General features: G+C 38.3%; 1 protein-coding gene across 1 annotated transcript in view; it reads right to left on the bottom strand.

Annotated features, from left to right (window-relative positions):
• Positions 1-27,752, bottom strand: part of TEX11 (testis expressed 11) — a 297,399-nt gene that overhangs the window by 244,539 nt on the left and 25,108 nt on the right. The window contains exons 5-7 of the mRNA XM_045994777.1: positions 21,071-21,151; positions 20,859-20,978; positions 1,566-1,646 (exon numbers count right to left, since the gene is read on the bottom strand). Of these exons, the coding sequence (XP_045850733.1) occupies positions 1,566-1,646; positions 20,859-20,978; positions 21,071-21,151 (282 nt within the window). The remainder of the gene's footprint in view (positions 1-1,565; positions 1,647-20,858; positions 20,979-21,070; positions 21,152-27,752) is intronic.

A 27,752-nucleotide genomic window follows, 5' to 3' on the forward strand; every position in this document is an offset into this window, starting at 1 on the left:
CCAGCCATCCCTCTTTGAATATTTTGTTTTAAAATATGAAACTGCCTTAAAATTATTTAACTTTTTAAAAATTTTATGGAGTTTTTAATGTTTTTTTAGTAATCTCTACACCAAACATGGGGTTTGAACTCAGAACCTCGGGATCAACAGTCACACACTCCACAGAATGAGGCAGCCAGGTGCCCCTGCTTTAAAAATAGCCTGACTGGCTCATATGGTTGGGTGTCTACCTGTCATGATCTCAGGGTCCTGGGATCAAGCCTCACTTTGGGCTCCCTGCTCAGTGGGGAGTCTGCTTCTCCCTCTCCCCTCCACTCATGCTCTCTCTCTAGCTCTCAAATAAATAAATAAAATCTTTAAAATATAAAAAAAAAAGTTTAAAAAAATTTTTAAGCCTAGAAGAGAGGATGACTGGGTGTGCTTTCAGTTAAAGGCACAAAGTTAAGTGCCTTTAACTGAAGGCAGTTAAACATCTGCCTTCAGCTCAGGTCATGATCCCAGGATCCTGGGATCCAGTCCCACACCAAAGATTCCCTGCTCAGCAGTGAGTCTGCTTCTCTCTCTCACTCTCCCTCTACCCCTGGCCCCTGCTCTCTCTCTCTCATTCTCTTTCTCCCCCTCAAATAAAATATTTTTTAAAAGTTTGTAATAAAATAAATAAAGCCTAGAAGAGTACCTAGCATATAATTAGAAATATATAACTATTTACTAAATTAAGTTCTAAATTATATCACAGAATTTAGGGGGAAAATAAGACCAATCTCACAAGTAGGTGTAATGCATGAAGACCTAGGAACATTCACCCTAACATCTAAATATATCTTTGTTATCAATTCCCTCTGTGATAACAAAGAGTAAAGTAGACATAGGCAGTGAAACAAGAAAGAAATAAAAGAAAAGGTAGTTAAGAAAAATAAAAAATTATCAACCCTAGAATTTTGATGAGAACCAGACTGGGAAGTAGGATTTATTTATCCTATCAATTCTCTCATACCCCCAATATAGGAAAACACGATGACAGTTATATGATTAACTGCTATTGACCTCGCCAGCAGAGATACAAAGTCATTTTTTCCATTCTTTCATCACATAGCTTGAAATATGGAGGAATATTAGCAAAATGATTTGACAATAAAAGGGAAAGCAAAGAAATTTTAAGAAATACCCCTCTGCGGGGCGCCTGGGTGGCTCAGTGGATTAAGCCGCTGCCTTCGGCTCAGGTCATGATCTCAGGGTCCTGGGATCGAGCCCCGCATCGGGCTCTCTGCTCCGCAGGGAGCCTGCTTCCTCCTCTCTCTCTGCCTGCCTCTCTGCCTACTTGTGATCTCTCTCTCTATCAAATAAATAAATAAAATCTTAAAAAAAAAAAAAGAAATACTCCTCTGCTTTTTTAAACACCCTTTCTAGTATAAGACAAAGAAAATAATTCAAAGATCAGCTAAATGAGTAGACCCGACCTTAAATATAATCTCTGAAGAATTGCATGAAGTAGTCATGATTCTACCTAGAACTTGACATAACATATTTTCAAACTCTTGGAGAATAAATACAGGTATTTTACTCACCATTTTAGGGAACCTCATCAACATATCCTTACAGCGCAGTGCACATGTAGATGCTCTTTGAAAATCCCCTTGAGCACATGCCTGAGAAAGTAAAAAAAAATATGTATCAATAATTGGTTAAAATGAAATAACAAGCTATTTGTCTATAAGTCAACTTTAAGATATTTTTAACTCGCATTAAAAAAATCCTAATTTGGGGGGCGCCTGGGTGGCTCAGTGGTTTAGGCCGCTGCCTTCGGCTCAGGTCATGATCTCGGGGTCCTGGGATCGAGTCCCGCATCGGGCTCTCTGCTCGGCGGGGAGCCTGCTTCCCTCTCACTCTCTCTGCCTGCCTCTCTACCTACTTGTGATCTCTCTCTGTCAAATAAATAAATAAAATCTTTAAAAAAAAAATCTTAATTTGGGAGAGGGGTGGGGGTTTATGGACACTGGGGAGGGTATGTGCTATGGAGAGTGCTGTGAAGTGTGTAAACCTGGCGATTCACAGACCTGTACCCCTGGGGATAAAAATACATTATATGTTTATAAAAAAAAATAAGAAATAAATAAAAAATTTAAAAAAAAATCTTAATTTGGGGTGCCTGGGCAGCTCAGTCATTGTCTGCCCTCAGCTCAGGTCATCCTAGAATTGAGCCCCACATCCAGCTCCCTGCTCCACGAGAAGTCTGCTTCTCCCTCTCCCACTTCCCCTGCTTGTGTTCCCTCTCTCGCTGTGTCTCTGTCAAATAAATAAATACAATCTTCAAAAAAATTAAAAGTCTTAATTTGTTTTCTAATCTTTTTAGCAACACTGGTTGGTCTAGCTAAACATAATAGCCAGCTCAAAATACAAAAAAAAAAAAAGGGAAGAAGAATAATAATCTTGGGTAACACAAGAGTTGATAGTGATGGGAGTCATTAACTTTTTTCTGGAAATGGCAAAACTGGTGTACAATCCTGTGTTATTAGATTGTGATATAATGCCATATCTAACAGATGCTTCCCCAGCTTGATAGCTCTTGTATTTATCTCCACATCAGAGGGATTTTTAAATGTTAAATAGGAGTCTTTTGTCCTAAAACAGGCTCACAATAACTTCATAGTCTAAACTGCTGTGAATATCTGCTATAAAAGGCGGCTAAGAGCAATCCTATCTTGGAGCCAGAAGAGCTACTCTGATATTTATTATATATAACCTTGAACCTTACAATCTCATGGTTTCAGTTTCCTCATCCATAAAATCAGGACAATGTACTGTATTATCTCTTAAGATTCCTGTCAGCTCTATCATTCTGACTGAATATCTTCAAATGAATCAAAACATCATTCACATAATACATAGGCACTTGTAGAAGAGGCTTGTTTCAGTCATTTAAAAATTTAGCTGACATGGCATATTAAAAGAAACATAGATATATACAAGAAAATAATTTGATGAAGTACTTTGTAAGGGAAAGAAATTTCTGTATTTGCTGTGTTCTTTTCTCTTTCTTATGGGGCATCAAATAGTCTTGTGCTTTGGTGTGCCTGGGTGGCTCAGTAGGTTAAACCTCTGCCTTTGGCTCAGGTCATGATCCCAGGGTCCTGGGATGGAGCCCCCGCATCAGGCTCTCTGCTCAGCGGGGAGCCTGCTTCCCCACCCCCTTGCCTGCCTCTCTGCCTACTTGTGATCTCTGTCAAATAAATAAATAAATACATCTTTTTAAAAAATGTGAATAATTTTAGCAGTCAAAGCTACAACCAGTGCCAAGAATTATAATAAAAGAGGTTATCCGCTGTGATGTGGTACTCATTGTTAAAGAGAGGAAACCTCTTTGAAATCATATCCTAGCAGATCTATAAAGTATTACATGAACGAAGAACTTAGGTTTCCCCTTCATTAGAAGAAAAGCTCCAAGGTTGGATCTGAACTCATGCTTAACAGCACTGGGTTATTACTTTAATGCAAGAAATGAAATGCTAGACTGACCATCACCTATGGTGATGCTACTAAGTGATAATGACAACAGAATCAATCAAACAACAGTAAACTGTGCTGAACGGATCCACTAAAAACTTATGCTAACTTCAAGTAAACCCTCACTTAAGCTCCGCAGTCAAAAATGTTACAGCTCCTAGTACCATGTCAAGTATGTAGTGGATGCTCAGTAAAAATGAGTTTCTTTGTTGATTTCCTAAGGACATTTCCCACTCAGAAATTCAAGCCATTGGGGCACCTGGGTGGCTCAGTGGTTTAAGCCTTTGCCTTCGGCTCAGGTCATGATCTCAGGGTCCTGGGATCGAGCCCCACATCGGGCTCTCTGCTCAGTGGGGAGCCTGTTTCTCCCTCTCTCTCTGCCTGCCTCTCTGCCTACTTGTGACCTCTCTCTCTGTCAAATAAATAAAATATTAAAAAAAAAAGAAATTCAAGCCATTTTTTCACATTCTTCAAGTACTCCCATAATATACCATATCTTCCTACTGCACCCCTCACCCAAATGACCTCACCTTCTGCCTTAACCAAAACTCTTGTGCTCCCTTATCCAACATCTAATTCTCCTCTGCAATTTAAAATATCTGTCTTATGTCCCTTTTCCTACAAAATCTATCTATCTATTTCCTACAAAAATATCTATCTTATGCCCCTTTTCCTGTAAAGCTCACAGTCTTTTCACAGCAGTTACTTGTTCATATTTTGTTTTATTGTGGCACTTCACTCATATTTCTTTAAAGCAATTACCCTGTTGTAATGCACCTGTTTACACATCTATATCTACCACAAAATTTACCTTAAGCTCCTGAAAGAGAGGTACTACATACTAACGTTACAGATCTTTTTACCTCTATTGCACAAAGCACTGACTTATATAATATTGACATATATATGTATACATACACATACACACAGCAGGCACTAGATAAACGCTTCTTTATTCTCCTATATATGTACTGATTAGATTCATTTCCATCTCCTGGTATATGACACCTCTTTATCCAACTCGTCCAATCGTTTTCTCCCTGGCTTTTTATATTCAACCTATGTTTATATACATTCTATTTTGAAAATAACCTTCCTTTGACCATCCTTCTCTGAGTAGCTACTCCTCAATTTTTCTTCTGTCAAACATCCTCACAGAATATGCAATATGAATGCTTCTCAAATTTTAGCATAAAGTAGAATTACATGAAAGGCTTGCTGAAACAGATTGTTGGGCTCTACTTGAAAATTTGATTCATTGGGTCTAGAGTGGCACAATACATAATTTGTATTTCTAACAGGTTCCTAGTGATTTTTTTTTAATGACCCTTTATTTTTTTTAAGATGTATTTATGTGAGAGACAGTGCATGCACATGTGCACGACTCAGGGGAAAGGGGCAGACGGAGATAATCTTCAAGCAGACTCCCAGCTAAGTGTGGAGCCCAGCTCACGGCTTGATCCCACAACCCATGAGATCACGACCTGAGCTGAAACCAAGAGTCAGACACTTAACCAGCTGAGCCATCTAGGCATCGCCCCCCCACCCCCCCACACACAGGTGATACTGATGCTGCCAGTCACAGCTCTGGACCAATCCTAAACCAATAGCTCTGATTCTTTTGTGTATGTCTCAGGAGCCCTAGAACTCTTAAAAATTATTGAGGACTCAAAGAGATTTTATGTAGGTTATAGCTAGTTGCAATTTCTACTAAGTTCAATAAAAAGCTATAAAGTTCATTTTGACAACTTTTGCCAGTGTTCTCATTGCTTTTAATTAAACTTAAAACTGAAATGTAAAAAATATTTATTATGTTAAACAAAATAAGTCAGTCAGAAAACGACAAATACCATATGCTATCACTCATATGTGGAACTTAAAGAATAAAGCAGGGGCACCTGGGTGGCTCAGTCAGTTAAATTTCTGCCTTCAGCTCAGGTCATGGGATCAAGCCCCACATCGATGCAGAGCAGGGAGACCGCTTCTCTCCCTCTCCCTCTGCCTGCTGCTCCCCCTGCTTATGCTCTCTGTCAAATAAAAAAATAAAAATCTTAAAAAAAAAAAAACAGATGAACATAGGGGAATGGAAAAAAAAGAGGGAGGTGGGTTGGGGATGGGCTAAATGGGTGACGGGTACGAAGGAAGGCACTTGGTGTGATGGGCACTGGGTGTTATTTAGTGACGAATCACTAAATTCTAAACCCAAAATCAATTTTACCATATGGTAGCTAACTAGAACTTCAATAAGGGAGGAATAGGAGACCTTAGTTTTGTTTGGTCCCTGAAATTCAGCTACATAGCTATCAAATCATTCCGAATACCCTGTGAACTCAACTGGAGAGCTAAGAAAAGATTTGCTGTAATTCTACAAATAGAAAAGCGACCACTTTCTGCAAGGTTGGAGGTGCAGAAAAGTGAATCCGAGGCAGTATCGGAAAATAAACCGCAGGGTGAGGGAGCCTACCAGAGCTGGCTACTGGAAAGTGATACAGCAGCTATAAGCCAGCATTACACCTTGATCCCAAAACCAGACAAAGACCCCACAAAAAAAGAGAATTACAGACCAATATCACTGATGAACATGGATGCAAAAATTCTCACCAAGATACTAGCCAATAGGACCCAACAGTACATGAAAAGGATTATTCACCACAACCAAGTGAGTTGTTTAATTTTTTTTAAGACCTTCCAAACAGCTCTCCCCAGCAGTTGTACCACCTTACATTCCCACCAGCAGTTATGAGGGCTCCAACTTCTCCATATCCTCACCAATTTCTTATTTTCCATTTTTGTTATTTTACATACCTGAATGGGTGTGAAGTAGCATCTCACTATGGTTTTCATTTCCATTTCCCTAGTGACTAATAATGTTGAGCATCTTTTCATGTGCTTATTGGCCATGTGTTTATCTTCACTGGAGAAATGTCTATGCAACCTTCTGCCAATTTTAAATTTAGGTTATTTGTCTTTTCATTGTTAAATTCAAATTCTAAGTGCTCTTTATATATTCTAGATGCTAGACAATTTTCAGATACATGACAAGTAAATATTTTCTCCCATTCTGTGGGCTGTTTTTTTACTTAATCATAGTACCTTTGAATGGGCAAAAGTTTTAAATTTTGATGAAGTTTAATTTAGCAATTTCTTTCTTTGCTTGGGCTTGAGGTATCATAGCTAAGAAATGACTGCCTAATCATCACAAAGATTTATACATATGTTTTCTTCTAAGAGCTTTATACTTTCATCTGTTTTAGGTGTCTGACCATAAATGTAGGGGTTTATTTCTGGACTCTCAATTCTATTCACTTGATTTGTATGTCTGTCCTTATGCGAACACCACACCGTCTTCATACTTCAGTTAAGTTTTGAAATTAAGAAGTGTGAATCTCCCAGCTTTATTTTTTATAAGATCTTTTTGTTCTTTTTCAAGTTATTTCAGGTATCATAAATATATCAATTTTAGGATCAATTTATCAATTTCTACAAAAGACAAGGCAGTTGGAATTTTGATAGGGATTGAATTAAATTCGTAGATCAGTTTCAGGCAATACTGTCATCTTAACAATATTAAGTCTTCCAATCCATGAATATAAGCTAACTTTCCATTTATTTTGATCTTCTTAATTTCTTTCAACAGTATTTTATATTTTTCAGTATATAGTCTTATACTTCAATTTATTCCTAAATATAATTCTGAAATAAAATTATCCCTATTCTCAGATGACATGATCTTATATATAGAATATCCTCAGAAACACACACACACAGACACAAACTATTAGAATGAATAAACAAGTTTAGCCAGGTTACAGGGTACAAAATACAAAAATCTACTGTATTTTTACCCACTAACCATGAGTAAACCAAAACTGAAATCAAGAAATTAAACTAATTCCATTTAAGGAGCACCTGGATGGCTGAGCTGGTTGAGCTTGGTTTCAGCTTAGGCCATGATCCCAGGGTCGTGAGATGGAGTCCCACATTAGGCTGTGCGCTCAGTTTAAGATTCTTGCCCTCTGCCCCTCTCCACCACTCCTGAACGCGTGCAAACATTGCTCTCTCTCTCTCAAATAAATAAATCTTTTAAAAAATGAATTCCACTTAGCCTGGGTGGCTCAGTCAGTTAATTATCTGCCTTCAGCTCAGGTCGTAATCTAATTAGGGTCCTGGATCGAGCCCCACCGAGCCCCACATCGGGCACCCTGCTCAGCGGGGAGTCTGCTTCTCTCTCTCACCTTATGTGCTCTCTCTCAAATAAATAAATAAAATCTTTAAAAATTAAAAATAATGGGGCACCTGGGTGGTTCAGTGGGTTAAAGCCTCTGCCTTCAGCTCAGGTCATGATCCCAGGGTCCTGGGATCGAGCCCTGCACTAGGCTCTCTGCTCAGCACGGAACCTGCTTCCTCCTCCCTCTCTCTCTGCCTGCCTCTGCCTACTTGTGAGCTCTGTCTGTTAAATAAATAAATAAAATCTTTAAAAAAAAAAACCTTTAGAAAAATTAAAAATAAAAAAATTAATTCCATTTACATTAATATCAAAAAATAAAATATTTAGGAATAACTTCAACAAAAGAACTACAATACTTGTACACTAAAAACTATAAAATACAGTTGAAAGAAATTAAAGACCTAAATAAAATGAAAAGACATCCCATGTTCACAGATCAAAAGACTTAATATTCTTAAGATGGCAATGCCCCTTAAACTGAATTACAGATTCAAATGCATTTCCTATCAAACTTCTAGCAGGCTTTTACAAAAACTAACATCCTGATTTTAAATCATATGAAAATGGGGGCGCCTGGGTGGCTCAGTGGGTTAAGCCTCTGCCTTCAGCTCAGGTCATGGTCCTGGGGTCCTGGAATCGAGCCCCGCATTGGACTCTCTGCTCCACAGGGAGCCTGCTTCCCCCTCTCTCTCTGCCTGCCTCTCTGCCTCCTTGTGATCTCTGTCAAATAAATAAATAAAATCTTTTTTAAAAATAAAATAAAATAAAAATAAATCATATGAAAATATAAGGGACCCAGAATAAGCAAAAACATTTTAAAAAGAAGAGCAAAGTTCCAAGGCTCGCACTTACCTATTTCAAAATTTACTACAAAACTTTAATAATTGAGTTTACATAGTGACATGGGACATAAAAATCAATGCAACAAAACAGAGTCCAGAAATAAATCCTTACAAATGACTTTTTATAGGAGTGCAAAAACAATTCAATGAACAAAGAAGAGTCTTTTTTTTTAAAAAAATGATGCTGGGGTACCTGAGTAGCTCTGTCAGTTAAGCAACCAAGTTTTTTTTTTTAAAGATTTGATTTATTTATTTGACAGAGATCACAAGGAGGCAGAGAGGCAGGCAGAGAGAGACGGGGAAGCAAGCCCCCTGCTGAGCAGAGAGCCCCATGTGAGGCTGGATCCCAGAACCCTGAGATCATGACCTGAGCCGAAGGCAGAGGCTTAACCCACTGAGCCACCCAGGTGCCCCAAGCAACCAACTCTTGATTTCAGCTCAGGTCATGATCTCAGGGGTGTGAGATCAGGCTCCCCACTTGGTGTAGAGTCTACTTTTTAAAAAGAAAATTAACTCAGGGCGCCTGGGTGGCTCAGTCGGTTAAGCAACTGCCTTTGGCTCAGGTGGTGATCCCGGGCTCCCTGCTCAGTGGAAAGCCTGCTTCTCCCTCTCCTTCTGCCTGCCGCTCTGCCTACAGTGCTCTCTACCTCTCTGTCAAATAAGTAAATAAAATCTTAGAAAAAAAGAAAACTAACTCAAAATCAATCATAGATTTAAACATAAAAGATAAAGCTACTGAACTTACAGGAGAAAGTATTTCAGATCTAGAGCTTGGTGAAGAATTTTGAGACATGACACCAGAAGCACAATCCATTAAAAAAATCAATTAAACTTCATCAGAATTAAAATACTTTTGCTCTGCAACCCTATTAAGAGGAAGAAAAGGGGCGCCTGGGTGGCTCAGTGGGTTAAAGCCTCTGCCTTCGGCTCAGGTCATGAGTTCAGGGTCCTGGGATCGAGCCCCGCATCAGGCTCTCTGCTCCGCAGGGAGCCTGCTTCCTCCTCTCTCTCTGCCTGCCTCTCTGCCTACTTGTGATTTCTCTCTGTCAAATAAACAAAATATTAAAAAAAAAAAAAAAAAAGAGGAAGAAAAGACAGGGGCGACTGGGTGGCTCAGTGGGTTAAGCCTCTGCCTTCGGCTCAGGTCATGATCTCGGGGTCCTAGGATCGAGCCTCACATCAGGTTCTCTGCTCAGCGGGGAGCCTGCTTCTCCCTCTCTCTCTCTGCCTCCTCTCTGCCTACTTGTGATCTCTGTCAAATAAATAAATAAAATTAAAAAAAAAAAAAAAGGAAGAAAAGACAAATACATATTTGAGGAGCACCTGGGTGGCTCAGTGGGTTAAAGCCTCTGCCTTCAGCTCAGGTCATGATCTCGGGGTCCTGGGATCGAGCCCCGCATCGGGCTCTCTGCTCAGCAGGGAGTCTGCTTCCCTCTCTCTCTCTCTGCCTGCCTCTCTGCCTACTTGTGATCTGTCTGTCAAATAAATTAAAAAAATCTTTAAAAAAAATACATATTTGACAAAGGACTCAAATCTAGAATACATAATTCACAAAATTCAACAGTAAAAAAAAAAATCAAACAATCTAATTAGAAAATAGGTAAGAGCAAACTGACATTTCACTTGAGAATATATAGATGGCATATAAGTACATGAAAAAATGTTCAACATCATTAACCATTATGGAAGTACAAATTAAAACCATGATGACAGGGCACCTGGGTGGCTCTGTGGGTTAAGGCCTCTGCCTTCAGCTCGGGTCATGATCCCAGGGTCCTGGGATCGAGCCCCACATTGGGCTTTCTGCTCTGCAGGAAGCTTGTTTCCTCCTCCTCTCTCTCTCTCTCTCTCTGCCCGCTTCTCTGCCTACTTGTGATCTCTGTCTGTCAAATAAATAAATAAAATCTTTTAAAAAAAACCATGATGAAATATCACTAGACATCTAATAGAATAACTAAAATGAACTGATCACAATACAAAATGCTGGCAAGAATGCAGAAAATGGGATCTCCCATACATTGCTTGTAGGGATTAATGGCACAGCCACTCTAGGAAACAGTCTGGTTGTTTCTTAAAAAACAAACTACTGAACATACACTAATGATTCAACCCAGTGATTGTACTCCTGGGCATTTATCCCACAGAAATGAAAATTTATGTCCACACAAAAACCTCTACACAAATGTTCATACCAACTTTATTTCCAATAGCCAAAAACTGGAAACAACCCAAATTCCAAGAAAGATGATGGTGAATGGCTAAACAAACAGTGGCAGATCCATACCACAGAATGCTACTTACAAATAACAAACTACTGATACACAAAACTTGGACGGATGTCAAAGCAATCATGCTAAGTTCAAAAAAGGCACTATCAAAAGGTTAAATCTATATGATTCCATATATAAAATATTCCCAAATGACAAATTGTAGAGGTGGAGAATATTAGTTGCCTGGGACAGGGAATGGGGGAATGGGCATGCTGTAACTACAAACAGGAAATACAAGGGATCTTTGTGGTGATGAAATTGTTCTATATCTTGATTGTGGAAGTGGTAGTTACATGAATCTACCCATGTGATAAAACTGTATAGAACTACAGACACGCATATGAGTATATCATGTAAAACTGGTGAAATATGAGTAAGGCCTATGGATTACAATGTCAATTTCCTGGCTTTATAATGTACTATATTTACATAAGATGTTACTGCTGAAGAAAACTGGGTGAAAGGTACTCCAGAACTATCAAAATATTTGTGCAACTTCCTGTGAGTCTGTATTTCAAAATAAGAAGTTTCTAAAGATTTTTATTTATTTATTTATTTGACAGACAGAGACCACAAGTAGACAGAGAGGCAAGCAGAGAGAGAGGAGGAAGCAGGCTCCCCAATGAGTAGAGAGCCCAACGTGGGGCTCGATCCCAGGACCCTGAGATCATGACCAGAGCTGAAGGCAGAGGTTTTAACCCACTGAGTCACCCAGGCGCCCCCAAAATAAGAAGTTTCTAAAAATCTCATTAGTGGGCACCTGGGTAGCTCAGTCGTTAAGCATCTGCCTTCAGCTCAGGTCATGATCCCAGGGTCCTGGGATCAAGTCCCATATCCAGCTCCCTGCTCAGTGGAAAGCCTGCTTCTCCCTCTCCCACAGCCCCTGCTGGTGTTCCCTCTCTCGCTGTGTCTCTCTCTATCAAATAAAATAAAATCTTTTAAAAATATAATAAAATGACTAATAAAATGTGTGCCACCGTCTTCATTCATGTTAAAATGCCCACAGTTTTACCCACCATTTGCACCAGTACAAATGTCAACATAACAAGAAGGCAAATAACATCTTAGAATTATTATGAAAGTAGTTTTGCCCTCACAGATCACTATACAAAATTCTTTCATTACCTCATTATCCACTCAACCCTTAAATTCCTACAGTCTGTCCTCCACTCTTACCTTTCTACTAAAATTACTTTCTACGGTCACTATTGTCATCCTAAATGTCAAGTCCAAGAGCCTTTTCTCCAACCTCATTTTCCTATAATTCTCTGAAGCACTGCACTACTGATCATCCCTTTTTCAATGAAATGTTCTTCCCATTCATGACTCTCTTTTAGTCCTCCTCCATCTCTGGTGTGTCATCTGTCCTTTCTGTTTGCTTTACATTTTACGACAACCTCCCCCACATGTAAATATTTGTGGAATGACTTGGCTTTCTTACCATCCTCACTTTCCTGCCTCCAAGGACTGAGTGGTTCAGTCTTGAGCATAAATGTTTGCTTCCTTTAGATCTCCTGTATTTGTCCCCTTCCTTCCCGTTCCTGTTGTTACAACTATAATTAAGACTCTCATTATCTCGTGCTCATACTACGCCTCCATTCTATTTATCATTTAAAAAAAATTTTTTAGTATAGTTGACACACAATGTTTCAAGGTGTACAACATAATGATTCAATTTCTCTATACATTATGCTATGCTCATAAGTGCAGCTACCATCTGTCACCATATAATGCTATTAGAAGATCATAGACTATATTCCAGTGCTGTGCCTTTTATCCCAAGCACTACTTCAAGGCTACTCTTTGACTGGTGCCATCTTACCTCTTCCAAAAACTTTCAACCACCCCACTGCCTTTGGGAAAATATCAAAATTATTTTTTCAGAGAGGTATATTTGGGCCTCTCAACTTGGCCCAAATTACTCCTTTACACTTAGTCCTTCCTGTGTCCTTGAACAAATAGTTTCTTTCAAATAAACTGATCACTCAACATTCTTTTAACAAGACCTATCAATTTCTGCCTATATGATTTTGCTCATGCTCAAACCTTTGCTCTGCCTGGAATATGTTGTGCTCTCTTTACTAGCTTTCAAAATCTATTCCTTCCTCCAAAATCCAAATTGTGTCCTAAATCCTTTGTGCGTCTTCCTCTACTCTACTAACCCAGTCCACAATAATCTATGCCCCCTTTCCTACACACTTATAGCACTTCCATATACCAGTTATCTCTCAACCTTTCATATCTCATATACTACTATTACTCTTTTGGGGGAAGCGAGTAAGATAGAGAAGGATAATAGGAGAGGAGATTCATTACTATAACATACATTTACATATTATCTCTTATGTTGCCAGGCACCATGCTAGATGCTGACAATATAAAAATTAACTTTTTATTACTGCTTTTTTAACTAGTAGGGAGAGATAGTGGACCACGGCCCTCAGTATACTAGAGAAATTGATTTTTCCACATGCCTTGCATTTCCAAGATACCTTCCATCAGAGTCTTTATGGATAAACTCAAGTTTCCTGTATCCATGTGGCCCTGTCAGCTTCTACAAGGGGTCTTACCCTAGTAAAGAGGGAATGGGGCAGAAGCGCAATAGATGACCCTTGCATCTGCAGATGATATAGACAGCAAAAAGAGGCATGGCCAATACATGAGGAAAATAAGAAATTAGGAAAAACAACAAGAACTACAGTTACTTCTACAATGCTAAGACTGCAGATAATCTGCGGTACAAGGGTAAACATAAGATTATCTATCACCTTGTAGGTGGATGTAGAGACTGAGGAAAAGTAAATTCTTAACGACTGTTATCAACACCATGTGACTACCTTAAACAAAGTCTGTGCCCTGCCCAATCCATGCCACTCATTTGGCACTTATATTTTCCTTTTCTCATTTTTAAAAATTATACTTATAGCCTAACTTCCAAAGTACCTCATCATTTCATGGAGGGAAAAATGACCAGACCTTACAACTCTATTCCTATATAGCACCAAATACTCCATGTAGATAATTTATCTGTACCACCTTTATGATACTTCATTCTATTTTGTATATGCATTATTTATCTCAAACTAAACCATAATCTCCTTGAGGATATGATAATATGATTATTCTCCTCCCTGACAAAGCCTAACATACTACTCTATTTGGAGAAGATACTCATTGTCTGTTGAATAATTTAACAAATAATAAATTAATAAAGCAATTCTCTAACCGCTTAATGGGAAGTGCCTAGAGAAAGATAAGGTCTACATACATCTCTAAGAATATCTCAAGCACTCTACTGGGACAGAGAAAACTCATTTGTAAATACCAGTATTGACAGTAGTTCATAAAGATGGTCTTTTGCCAAGCAGACATCAACAAAACCCACAGGCCCTAAAGGTGAGAATATCCTCTGGAGATGCAACATGGGGGAATGGGGGATAGGAGAAGAATAAATGGAACAAGATGGGATTGGGAGGGAGACAAACCATAAGTGACTCTTAATCGCACAAAACAAACTGGGGGTTGCTGGGAGGAGGTGGGATTGGGAGAGGGGGAGCGGGCTATGGACATTGGGGAGAAAGACAACTATCATATGATCTCCCTGATATGAGGGCGTGGAGATGCAACATGGGGGGTTAGGGGGGTAGGAGAAGAATAAATGAAACAAGATGGGATTGGGAGGGAGACAAACCATAAATGACTCTTAATCTCACAAAACAAACTGGGGGTTGCTGGGAGGAGGTGGGGTTGGGAGAGGGGGAGGGGGGTTATGGACATTGGGGAGGGTATGTGCTATGGTGAGTGCTGTGAAGTGTGTAAACCTGGCGATTCACAGACCTGTACCCCTGGGGATAAAAATACATTATATGTTTATAAAAAATAAGAAATAAAAAAAATAAGTAAAGTCATTAAAAAACTTGTAAAAAAATAAAAATTAAAAATTAAAAAAAATAAAATTCATCAAAAGAAATGAAATCTTGCCATTTGCGATGACGTGGATGGAACTAGAGCGTATCATGCTTAGTGAAATAAGTCAATCGGAGAAAGACAACTATCATATGATCTCCCTGATATGAGGACATGGAGAAGCAACATGGGGGGGTAGGGGGATAGGAGAAGAATAAATGAAACAAGATGGGATTGGGAGGGAGACAAACCATAGATGACTCTTAATCTCACAAAACAAACTGGGGGTTGCTGGGGGGAGGTGGGATTGGGAGAGGGGGAGCGGGCTATGGACATTGGGGAGGGGAGGCGAACCATAAGAGACTATGGACTCTGAAAAACAACCTGAGGGTTTTGAAGGGTCAGGGGTGGGAGGTTGGGGCAACCTGAGGGTTTTGAAGGGTCAGGGGTGGGAGGTTGGGGGAACAGGTGGTGGGTAATAGGGAGGGCACGTTTTGCATGGAGCACTGGGTGTTGTGCAAAAAGAATGAATACTGTTACGCTGAAAAAATAAATAAAATGGGAAAAATAAAAAAAAAATAAAATAAAATTCTGACAAAAAAAGTGAGAATATCCTCAAAATGGAAAGTTTACTTATAGCAAAAACAATTAGCCTTCATTTCATATTTTGAAGACATTATCCCCAAAATCAAGAATTATATAATTCTCATTTTTGATCTTAACTACTAAAAATTTCTGTAAGCTAAAGAAGATTTTTAGATATCAACACCCATAACACCAAAGAATACTACAACACTTTCTAAAATCATAGAATCTTTGTATTAAGAAGGAACAAAAGGGGGGCGCCTGGGTGTTCCTTTAAAAAAGGAAGGGACAAAAGGGTACCTAATCTAATTTCCTATCTAATGAAGGAATCTTTTCTATAATATATATATATGTGCTGCCGAAGCGAGCACTTTTCTATAATATATATAATTCTTAGGATGTTCACACCTTTGCTTGCAGTCTTGCAATGACAACAGATATCTTTTTTATTTATTTATTTATTTATTTGACAGAGAGAGAGAGGTCACAAGTAGGCAGAGAGGCAGGCAGAGAGAGAGGGAGAAACAGGCTCCCCAATGAGCAGAGAGCCCGATGCGGGGCTCGATCCCAGGACCCTGAGATCATGACCTGAGCCGAAGGCAGAGGCTTAAACCACTGAGCCACCCAGGTGCCCCGACAACAGATATCTTGCAAGAAAGCTATAGTATTATTTGATCATTATCACTAATAAAAGGTTACACTTTACATTGAGCCAAAACTTTCAAACTATCTTTCTCAAAGGTCTTAGTTCTATTCTGTGGACTTTAATTTTTCTTTGATATGATAGTCCTTAAAACAGTCAAACAGAGCTATAATTCCTACTGTCTTCTTTTTTTTCCAGGCAGACATCTCTATATCCCTCAAATATTTTTCACATGATATATCTTCCAGACTATTAAAATGATTTTAAAGTGTGATGCCTAGGCTGATCACAATATTTAAGATGTTAACTAGTTGAAAACACCTATCTATAGCTTTGTACTATATATCTATTAACATAGCCTAAGATCGTGCTAGCTTTTTTGCAGCTACCTCACATCATTGATTGAAACTTGATCTTGTAGACAATTAAAACACACAGATCTTTTTCATTTGAACTACTAGCAAACCAAATGTACATCTGTCAAAATGTAGCACATAGACAGTTGATCTCTTAAATATTGGATTTTACAGGCTCAGAGAGGTAAAGTAACAGCCCAAGGATATGGAGTAAATTGGTAGAAGAGTTAACACATAACACCAAGACCTACTGGACTTCATATCAGTATTTTAGTAGTTGCATTAATATAACCCACAAAAATATTAACATTAAAAGGAAGACAAAATTGCCAAAAGTGGGGTTTCTCTTTTATACAGTCAATGTAATTTGCAGGGAAGGAAGCACTGGGCAGAAAGTCAGAAAATCTTGGTTCTGGTTTCATATCTTCAACTAACTTACTCTCTGAACTTCCACTTCACCATTAAAAAAAAAAAAAAACAAAAAAAAATCAAACCTAAATAAATGGGAAGGCATTCCATATTCACGAATCAGAAAAAATAATAGTTTAAGACAGCACTACTACTCAAGATCATCTACAGACTCAACACTATCCCTATGAAGATCCCAGAGCTGGCCTCCCTGCATAAATTGAGAAGCTTATCCTAAAATTCATATGAAAACACAAGAGACCCAGAATAGTCAAAATAATATTAAAAATAACAAAACTGGAAGACTCACAATTTCTCATTTCAAAACTTGCTACATAGCTACTGCAATCAAGACAGTATGGTATGGCATAAAAACCGACATGAAGATCAATAGAAAACAATTAAAAGTCCAGAAATAAACCCTCCCGTTTATGATCAACTGATTTTTGACAAAGGGTGCCACTCACAATCAAGTGGGATTTATTCCTGGGCCGCAAAGGTTGTTCGGTATTTGCAAATCAATCGACATGACACACCACATTAATAAAAGAAAGGATAAGAACCATATGATCCTCTCAATAGACCCAGAAAAAGCTTGTGACAAAATACAGCATCCATTCTTGATAAAAAACCCTCAACAAAGTAGGCATAGATAGAACATACCTCAACACCACAAAGGCCATATAAGAAATACCCACAGCTAATATCCTCCTCAATGGGGAAAACTGAGAGCTTTTCCTCTACAGTCAGGAACAAGACAGGGAAGTCCACTCTCACCATTATTATTTAACACACTACTGGAACTCTTAGCCTCAGCAATCAGAACAAAAAGAAGTAAAAGTCATCCAAACTGTTGAGGAAGAAGTCAAATTGTAAATATCTGCCAAAGGCATGATACTCTGCAGAAAACCCAAAAGAAGCCACAAAAAAATTGCTAGAATACATAAATTCAGCAAAGTCGCAGGATATAAAATCAACATACAGAAATCTGTTGCATTTCTATATAACAAGAATGAAACAGAAAAAGAAATCAAGGAATGGATACAATTTACAATTATACCAAAAACTGTAAGATACTTAGGAATAAGCCTAACCATAGATGTAAAAATCTGTCCTCTGAAAACTACAGAACACTTACAAAAGAAATTGAAGATGACACAAAGAAACGGAAAGACATTCCATGCTCATGGATTGGAAGAACAAATATTGTTGAAATGTCTATACTACCCAAAGCAAGCTACACATTTAATGCAATCCCTACCAAAATACCACCAGCACTTTTCCCAGAGCTAGAACAAACAATCCTAAAATTTGTACAGAACCACAAAAGGCCCCAAATAGCCACAGCAATCCTGAAGAAAAGCAATGTTGGAAGCATCACAATTCTGGACTACAAAGCTGTAGTCAACAAGACAGTATGGTACTGGCACAAAAACAGACACAGAGATCACTGGAACAGAATAGAAAACCCAGGATACCTGGGTGGCTCAGTTGGTTAAGCATCTGCCTTTGGCTTGGGTCATGATCACAGGCTAGAGTACCGTGACAGGCTCCCCACTCAACACAGAGTCTACTTCTCCCTCTGACCCTCACCCCTCCCTCTCCTTCTCTCTCTCTCGCTCAAATAAATAAAACCTTTTTAAAAGATTTTTAAAGATTTTATTTATTTATTTGACATGGAGGGGGGAAGACATGCAGGGGGAGTGGGAGAGGGAAAAGCAGATTTCCCGCTGAGCAGGAAGCCTGATGCAGGGCTTGATCCCAGGACCCTGGGTTCATGACCTGAGCCAAAAGCAGATGCTTAACAAATGAGCCACTCAGGCACCCCTCAAATAAATAAAATCTTTTTTTAAAAAAAAAAGAATAGATACCCCTTAAACAAATAATACATTATATGTTAATAAAAAAATAGAAAACCCAGAAATGGCACCACAACTATATGGTCAACTAATCTTTGACAAAACAGGAAAGAATATCCAATGGAAAAGTCTCATCAACAAACAATATTGTGAAAACTGAACACCAACATACAGGAGAATGAAACTGGAGCACTTTCTTACACCATACACAAAAATAAATTCAAAATGGATGAAAGACCTAAACATGAGACAGGAAACCATCAAAATCCTAAAGAACATAGGCAGGAATGTTCTTGACACTGATGGTAGCAAATTCTTACTAGAAACGTCTCTGGAGACAAAGGAAACAAAAGCCAAAGTGAACTACTGAGACTTCATCAAGATAAAAAGCTTCCTCACAGCAAAGGAAACAATCAACAAAACAAATAGTCAGCTTACAGAATGGGAAAAAATATTAGCAAAAGACCTATCTGATAAAGGGTTAGTATCCAAAATCTATAAAGAACTTATTTTTTTAATGTATTGTTGGATTTGGTTTGCTAGTATTTTGTTGAGAATTTCTGCAACCATGCTCATCAGAGATATTGGCCTGAAGTTCTCTTTTTCAGTAGTCTTTATCTGGCTTTGGTATTAGGGTAATGCTGGCCTCACAGAATGAATTTGGAAGTTTTCCTTCTTTTTCTGTTTTTTTGGAATAGTTTGAGAAGAATAGGTGTTAAGTCTTAACCTTTCTCTTTTTTTAAAGATTTTATTGATTAGTAAACTCCACACCTAACAGGGGGTTCAAACTTACAACCCAGAGACCAAGAGCTGCAAGTTCCACAGACTGAGCCAGCCAGGCACCCTTATTAAATATTCTCTGAATGTTTGGTAGAATTCACCTATGAAGGCATCTGGTCCTGGACTTTTTGTTTTTTGGGGGAGTTTTTCAATTACTGATTCAATTTCATCACGGTTTATCAGTGTGTTACATTTTTCTATTTCTTTCTGTTTCAGTTTTGGTAGATTATTATGTTTCTAGGCATTTATTTGTTTCTTCTAGGTTGTCCAATTTGTTGGCATATAGTTTTCCATAATATTCTCTTATGATTTCTTTTTTTTTCTCTTATGATTTCTTATATTTCTGTGGTGTTGGTATTTCTCCTGTCTCATTTGTGATTTCATTTATTTGGGTCCTTTCTCATTTCTTTTTGGTAAAAGTATGGATACAGGTTATCAATTTTATTAAACTTTCCAAAGAACTAGTTCCTGGCTTCATTATCAGTTCTACTGTTCTGTTGTTTTTGTTTTGTTTTTTTTTTTAGTTTTTATATCATTTATTTCCTCTCTAATCTTTACTATTTCCTTCCTTCTGCTGGCTTGAATGTGTTGAACATTGCACAATTCTGTGAATATACTAAATCACTGAACTGTACAATTTAAATATGTGAATTTTGTAGTATATGAGTTGATTCTCAATAAAAATATTAAAAATAAATATAAGAGGGGCGCCTGGGTGGCTCAGTTGGTTAAAGCCTCTGCCTTCGGCTCAGGTCATGATCTCAGGGTCCTGGGATCAAGCCCCGCATCAGGCTCTCTGCTCAGCAGGGAGTCTGCTTCCTCCCCTCTCTCTGCCTACTTGTGATCTCTGTCAAATAAATAAATAAAATCTTTAAAAAATAAAAAAATAAAAATAAGAGGATTATACTCCATGATTTTTAAAGTCTCTTTTTCATTTCTAGAGTTACATAAATTTTACAGAGAACAAGCTCATCATGGCTTACATTTTGTCAACTAAAAATGAATACCTAACTGCACGGTGACAAAGGAGGAAACCCACAAGCCAAACACAGGTAAAGTACAATTTTAAACAGTGATAACAGCAGACTTTTAGAAAACCTCGGTAAACAACTCAGAACAACTGCAAATGAGAAGACTCTTTTCAGGCAATTATTTTAGGCAGACTGTGTATGTAAGAGAGAGTCACAGAGAGGTGTTTCAAGTCGAGGGTACTGCCATAAAGAAATGACAGACATTACATGAAGTGATTGACAATGATGTTTAGTTACATATCAGCCTTTCTAACTTCAATCACCCTCACAGATACGAATGACCATTAGTTATGTTACCTTCAGATATAAAATGGAGATAAAATGTCAAATATAATATCCTACATGAAAGGCCAATGACACCTTTTCTTCTAAAAAGTTTTTATCTCATCACTTTGCATTTACATAAACAAAATGCCCCACTGTAAGGCTGTAGTGACCATGATACCTACTGCCTCTGCTTGGTAAGAAAGCACTTTGAAAAGGTCCCTCTCCACAGCAATCTTCTGCAAAGTCATGTGGACCTCAGTGGAGCTTCTCTGCATTAATTTAACATATAACTGCTCCAGACCCTGGAAAATAAAACCACAATACAATGTCATGATGAGAGTAACCACAACTATTATTAATAACTACTACAGCTAAAAATCACTGGTAAACTTACAGCCATGGCAGCTTGAAAAAACTGATCAGCAATCACTGCATTTCCAACATCCACCCACCCTTTTCCTGTTTTCATATTCATCTGGAAGAAAGAAGTTAGAAAATAATTTTTTTTTAAATTCACAACTCCTCCCAACTGGTTAAAGAGGGTATTAGATAAAATATTTAATCCTCTGCTCATATTCCGTAGTGTAATCCCCAGAAAAAAAATAGCATTTATTATAGTCCTATGATCTGTTCTGAACTCCATAATTTAATAGAAATGTCCTCAAGAAAGGCAATAATAAAAAATTAATAGACTTGAAAACACATTGTCTAAGAAATTTAGAAGAAAATATTAGGATAATTTAAATAGAAAGTTCTGAAAAATTAGTTCTTCACATACTTGAAGTTATATGATAAGCATTAGACTATAACTCAACACACCTTGGTAAAGAAGCTCACAGTATTATAACTGACAGATATCTAAATATATAGTTGCTATGTAATATGCACAAATGCTACAGAAGCAAACAAGAACTGAATCAAGATGGGAGGACTAAGCACGAACTACAGCTCAACCCCTTCTACAAAGCCCTAGAAATGATGTGTGTGTGTGCGTATATAAAATATATACAATACACTGTACATTTTACTATAAATTTACATATAGGATATAAGTACACTACAAACTCTGGTATAAATTTTATATACTCTAAATCCCTAGAAATTATGTACATTATGTCATATATATAAAATGATACAATCTCTAAGAAGATATGTATTTTTTTTCATTCCCTAGAAATAAGAGAATATATATACATATTTTTTTTTCAATAAGCATCCTGGAAAATAAGGGGCATTTTCATTTGACCTGAAATTATGAGGAACTGCTAAAAAAGAGAGAGCAAATGGGATGAAACAAAAACCCATAAAACAAAATGCACAAAAATGCAAAATGTAGAAAACATCCTGGATGTGAACAGTATTATCAGGCAGCAGGTTTCCCCACCAAGAGATACCTTCCCTCCTCCCCAGGAAGGAACAGTGAGTACAACCACTTACTCGAGAGAAAAATAAAGTGCCAGGTGGCTGACAACACAGGCCAATGCAAAATATTCAGCCCTACCTCTTGATTAGTCACTCGATTTGGGTTATGGTAAATAGTGTGAAACGGTATTCACAGACTATCAAGGAATCTCAAATCAAATATGAGCAAGAATCACCAAACAATTGAGGGAAACCAACCCTATGAAAGGACATCACACTCAACAAACAGAAGAATATCTAAAGAAACAGAATTAAGAGAATTAACAGATGGAAACAAAGAGTATTAGCATCATCCACAGAATCATATACCTGTCACAATCAGTAAAATGCTCCTTTTAGTTTTCTATCTTTGAAAACAACAAAGCCAAAAATGCAAATATTAGAAGTTAACAGAAACTGGAAGGTTAAAGGTGAGGGAAAGGTAAAGAGAACACAAAAGTATAAATATCCTCATAGGGTGGAAAGTAAAAATACACTCTCCAAAATGGACAGAGAAAGAAAATAATCTGGAAGGGATTTCTAGTTTTTTTTTTTTTTAATTATGTTCAGTTAGCCAACATATAGTAAACCATGAGGTTGTTTTTTTTTTAAAGATTTTATTTATTTATTTGACAGACAGGGATCACAAGTAGGCAGAGAGGCAGACAGAGAGGGGAAGCAGGCTCCCCACTGAGCAAAGAGCCCAACGTGGGGCTCGATCCCAGGACCCTGAGATCATGACCTGAGCTGAAGGCAGAGGTTTTAACCCACTGAGCCACCCAGGCACCCCAAACTATGAGTTTTTGATGTAGAAAAATTTTAATATATTATATATTACACTTAAAGTTTAAAAATGTTACCGGGGCGCCTGGGTGGCTCAGTGGGTTAAGCCGCTGCCTTCAGCTCGGGTCATGATCCCAGGGTCCTGGGATCGAGTCCCGCATCGGGCTCTCTGCTCAGCGGGCAGCCTGCTTCTACCCTGCTCCCTCTCTCTCTCTGCCTGCCTCTCTGCCTACTTCTGATCTCTGTCTGTCAAATAAATAAATAAATAAATAAATAAATAAATAAAAAAGTTACCATCAGATAAATTAAAAATAGTAGAAAATAATTAACAAAAACTAAAGGGGGAATGGGGGATAATAGATAATAGAAAGATAAATCTTCATCTATCAGAGCAGGAAAAAAATAGATCATATATAAAACTGATATGTCAAGATCTTTTTATTATTTTTTTATTATTATAGGCTGAACTACATCTCCCCAAAATTCATATGTTGAAGCCCTAACTCCGAGTACCTCATAATGGGACTGTATTTGGAGAGAGGGCCTTTAACAAGGTGATGGAAGTTAAAATGAGACTACTGTAGTGGGCCCTACTCTGCCTGGTGTCCTAATAAAGGGAAATCTGGATACACAAAGGGACACCAGAGATGCAGGGATAGAGAGAAGAGGCCATATGAAAACATAGTGAGAAGGCAGCTATCTGCAAGTCAAGGAGAGAGGCTTCAGAAGAAACCAAATCTGCCAACAACTTTACCTTGGACGTTCAGCTTCCAAAATTTTGAGAAAATACATTTCTATTGTTTAAACCAACTAGTCTGTGTTATTTTGTTATGGCAGCCCTAGCAAACTAACACAGTGATACGAATGTGTGATTAAATATATGGAGGAAACCATGAGAAGTGAAAACAGAAATAATTATAATTAGTAGCTTTAAAATAAAAAAAAACATATAAACAAGGCAATTCACTGCAGCACCCAAATGTCCATGGAAGGAAGCTGGATGAATACTGTGTAGCTATAAAAAAAGGAATAGGGGCACCTGGGTGGCTCAGTGGGTTATGCCTCTGCCTTCAGCTCAGATCATGGTCACAGGTTCCTGGATTCGAGCCCTGCATCGGGCTCTCTGCTCAGCGGGGAGCCTGCTTCCCCCCTCTCTCTGCCTGCCTCTCTGCCTACTTGTGATCTCTCTCTATCAAACAAATAAAAAAATATTTTTAAAAAATGAGGAATATCTCTATATACTGCTATGGAGTGATTGCTAGGATATAACCTTAAATGAGGTAAAATAAAGGTGGAAAAAAGTACATATATATGGAATGCTACCATTTATCTAAGATCCTTTGGGGTGGTGAAAGACATGTATATATACCTGTTTGCTTTATTTTTTTAAGAAAAGGATAAACAATAAACAAAATAGCTATCCAGAGAAGTGAAGAAATAGGATGGAGAGGACACAGATAGAAGGTAGACCTATCTCAATATACTTCCATCAGTAGAATTTACTTTGGAACCATATAAATATTTGACATAATTAGGGGTGCCTGGGTGGCTCAGTGGGTTAAGGCCTCTGCCTTCGGCTCAGGGCATGATCTCAGGGTCCTGGGATCAAGCCTCACGTCAGGCTCTCTGCGTGGTGGGGAGCCTGCTTCCCCCGTCTCTCTGCCTGCCTCTCTGCCTACTTGTGATCTCTGTCTGCCAATTAAATAAATATTTTTAAAAATAAAAATAAATATTTGACATAATTATAAAACAAAATTCAATCATAATGGCAGAAAAAAAGCAATTGCCTAAAATCAAAAGCAAACAAAAATAAATGAATCTGGGATGCCTGGGTGGCAGATGACTCAGTTAGGCATCTGCCTTCAGCTCAGGTCGTGATCTCAGGGTCCTGGGATCGAGACCCATTTCTGGCTCCCTGCTCAGCAGGAAGTCTGCTTCTCCCTCTCTCTCTGCCCCTCTCCCCAATTCATGCTTTCTCTCTCAAATAAATACAATCTTTAAAATAAATAAATACATAAATCTAACAATGTATCAAGTCAAAAGTTTCATCAAAGAAAAAGGAATTATATCAAGTATTTTTAAAATAATATTTTAGAGGTGCTTGGGTGGCTCAGTGGATTAAAGTCTCTGCCTTTGGCTCAGGCCATGATCTCAGGGTCCTGGGATCGAGCCCCACATCGGGCTCTCTGCTCAGCGGGGAGTTTGTTTCCCCCTCTCTCTCTCTGCCTGCCTCTCTGCCTACTTGTGATCTCTTTCCCTTTGTCAAAAAAATAAAAATAAAATCTTTTAAAAATAAATAAATAAATAAAAATAAAACAATATTTTAAGGGGCACCTGGTTGGCTCAGTCAGTTAAGCTTCTGCCTTTGGCTCAGGTCATGAATTCAGGGTCCTTGGATACAGCCCTGAGTCTGCTTCTCTTCTCCCTCTCCAGTGCCTGCTCATCCTCTCTTCCCCTCTCTCTCATGCTCTCTCAAATAAATAAATAAAATCTTTAAAAATATATTTTAATAATAATAAAATAATACTTTAACTATACAACCCTAGTGAGATATATGCAAAGAATAAAAGAAGTGCAAAAAAATTTCTTGAACTATTTTTAGAAATCATTCTTAGTAACTATATTGACACTGATGTATTATGAAACAATTATAAAAATACATTTTTTGGATATAACCAGTTATTCATTATATTAATGTTGTTAGGCACCAAGATTGTCAGGGCCAGGAAAAGAGACACAAATATAAAATCAAGAAGCTAAGTAAAATCCTAGCATCCTATCAATTAGAAATACCACTATGTCTTAAAAAAAGGGAGGGGTCGCCTGGGTGCTCAGTCCTTAAACCTCTGCCTTCAGCTCAGGTCATGAACCCAGGATCCTGGGATCAAGCCCTGCATCAGATTCTCTGCTCTACGGAAAGCCTGCTTCTCCCTCCCCCACTTTCCCTGCTTGTGCTCCCTCTCTCACTGTGTCTCTCTCTGTCAAATAAATAAATAAAATCCTTAAAAAACGAAAGAAATACTAGTATTAGGGTCACCTTCGTGGCTTAGTCAACTAAGCATCTGACTCGAGGTCATGATCCAGGGTCATGGAATCCAGTCCCATGTTAGGCTCCACACACAGCACGGAATCTGCTTGCCCCTCTCCCTCCCCCTTTGCCCTGCCCCCAGTTCACACAGGTACTCTCTCATTCTCTTAAATAAATAAATAAATATTTAAAAATATCACTATGGGGGTGACTGGTAGCTCAGTCCTTAAGCAGCTGTCTTCGGCTCAGGTCGTGATGCTAGGGTCCTGGGATCAAGCCCCACCCACATTGGGCCCCCCGCTCAGTGGGACACCTCCTTCTTCCTTTCCCACTCCCTCTGGCTGTGTTCCCTCTCTCCCTGTCTCTCTGTCAAATAAATAAATAAAATCTTTAAAATATATATAACTATGAACTCACTATATATTTTATCTTTCAAAAACACATTGGGAGAGGGGGAGCGGGCTATGGACATTGGGGAGGGGAGGCGAACCATAAGAGACTATGGACTCTGAAAAACAACCTGAGGGTTTTGAAGGGTCAGGGGTGGGAGGTTGGGGCAACCTGAGGGTTTTGAAGGGTCAGGGGTGGGAGGTTGGGGGAACAGGTGGTGGGTAATGGGGAGGGCACGTTTTGCATGGAGCACTGGGTGTTGTGCAAAAAGAATGAATACTGTTACGCTGAAAAAATAAATAAAATGGAAAAAAAAAATCTAAAAAAAAAAAAGAGCCAAAAAAAAAAAAAAATGTATTTCATAGCTCTGTCTAGTAAAAAGGTCTAGAAACAAAGACCAAAGCAGTAGCAATGAGTACTTGTAATTTCCAGATTATGGTTTCTAAATAGCATCCTCCACTAAAAGGAAACAAGAGCTCTTTCAAGGTACGACTAGGGCAGGAACTATACAAAATGAGAATGGCTATCTTGTCATATCAGAAATCAAATTTTGACTATTATTTCAATTTTGCTGTTAAAGATTACTGGAGTAGTGTCGAAAGGCTTCAGAATCACTTCAAGAGGCTTCTTCTGGCCAAAGATAGGTGCTTCAGTAAGAATAATAACTAAAATGGATTGAAATGCATTACAAATGTGAGTTCACAATGACACTTATTTTAAAAAATCTACCTGATCATCATTTAAGGATGTTAGAGAACCAACTCACTCTGAAGACGGCTTAAAAAAAAAAACAAAAAAAAAAGGCAGAAGAAAGAGTCAAGACTGTCCTTTCTTACAAAGGTATACTTCGAAGTATACAAACAGTTGATGAGGGAAAGTTTCCCTTTATCCCAGTTAATAAAGTAAGAAGGAATACAGAAGTAGAATGTGCAAATATCTACAGAAATAATGGACCTAGGGACATATCATCAAAGGGTACTAACACAACAAAAGAGACAAATAGATGCCAGATGGAAGTATACCATACTGCCTATGAATTATTCTTCACAAAACTAAACCTGAATCAGATCATGTTTCTAAATATACTTACCAGTTTACAGGAAAAACAGGAGACAAAAGACTTTATTAAATGATACTCTAAGGATGCAGTCATCAGAATCCAGAATTTAGGAAACTCTGTAGGACAAACAACCTTGCTTCTTCAACAAATACTATTCAACAGATTAAGAAAGGAGGGGAAAACATGTAGACTGAAAGAGCTATATTAACAAAATAGGAGGGGCACCTGGGTGGCTCAGTGGGTTAAACCTCTGCCTTCAGCTCAGGTCATGATCTCAGGGTCCTGGGATTGAGCCCCCCATCAGGCTCTCTCTCTAGCCTGCTTCCCCCTGTCTCTCTGCCTGCCTCTCTGCCTACTTGTGATCTCTGTCTGTCAAATAAATAAATAAAATCTAAAAAAAAAATAGGAGATGTG

The sequence above is a fragment of the Meles meles genome, chromosome X (genome assembly GCF_922984935.1).
Source record: "Meles meles chromosome X, mMelMel3.1 paternal haplotype, whole genome shotgun sequence".
Lineage (NCBI taxonomy): Eukaryota > Metazoa > Chordata > Mammalia > Carnivora > Mustelidae > Meles > Meles meles.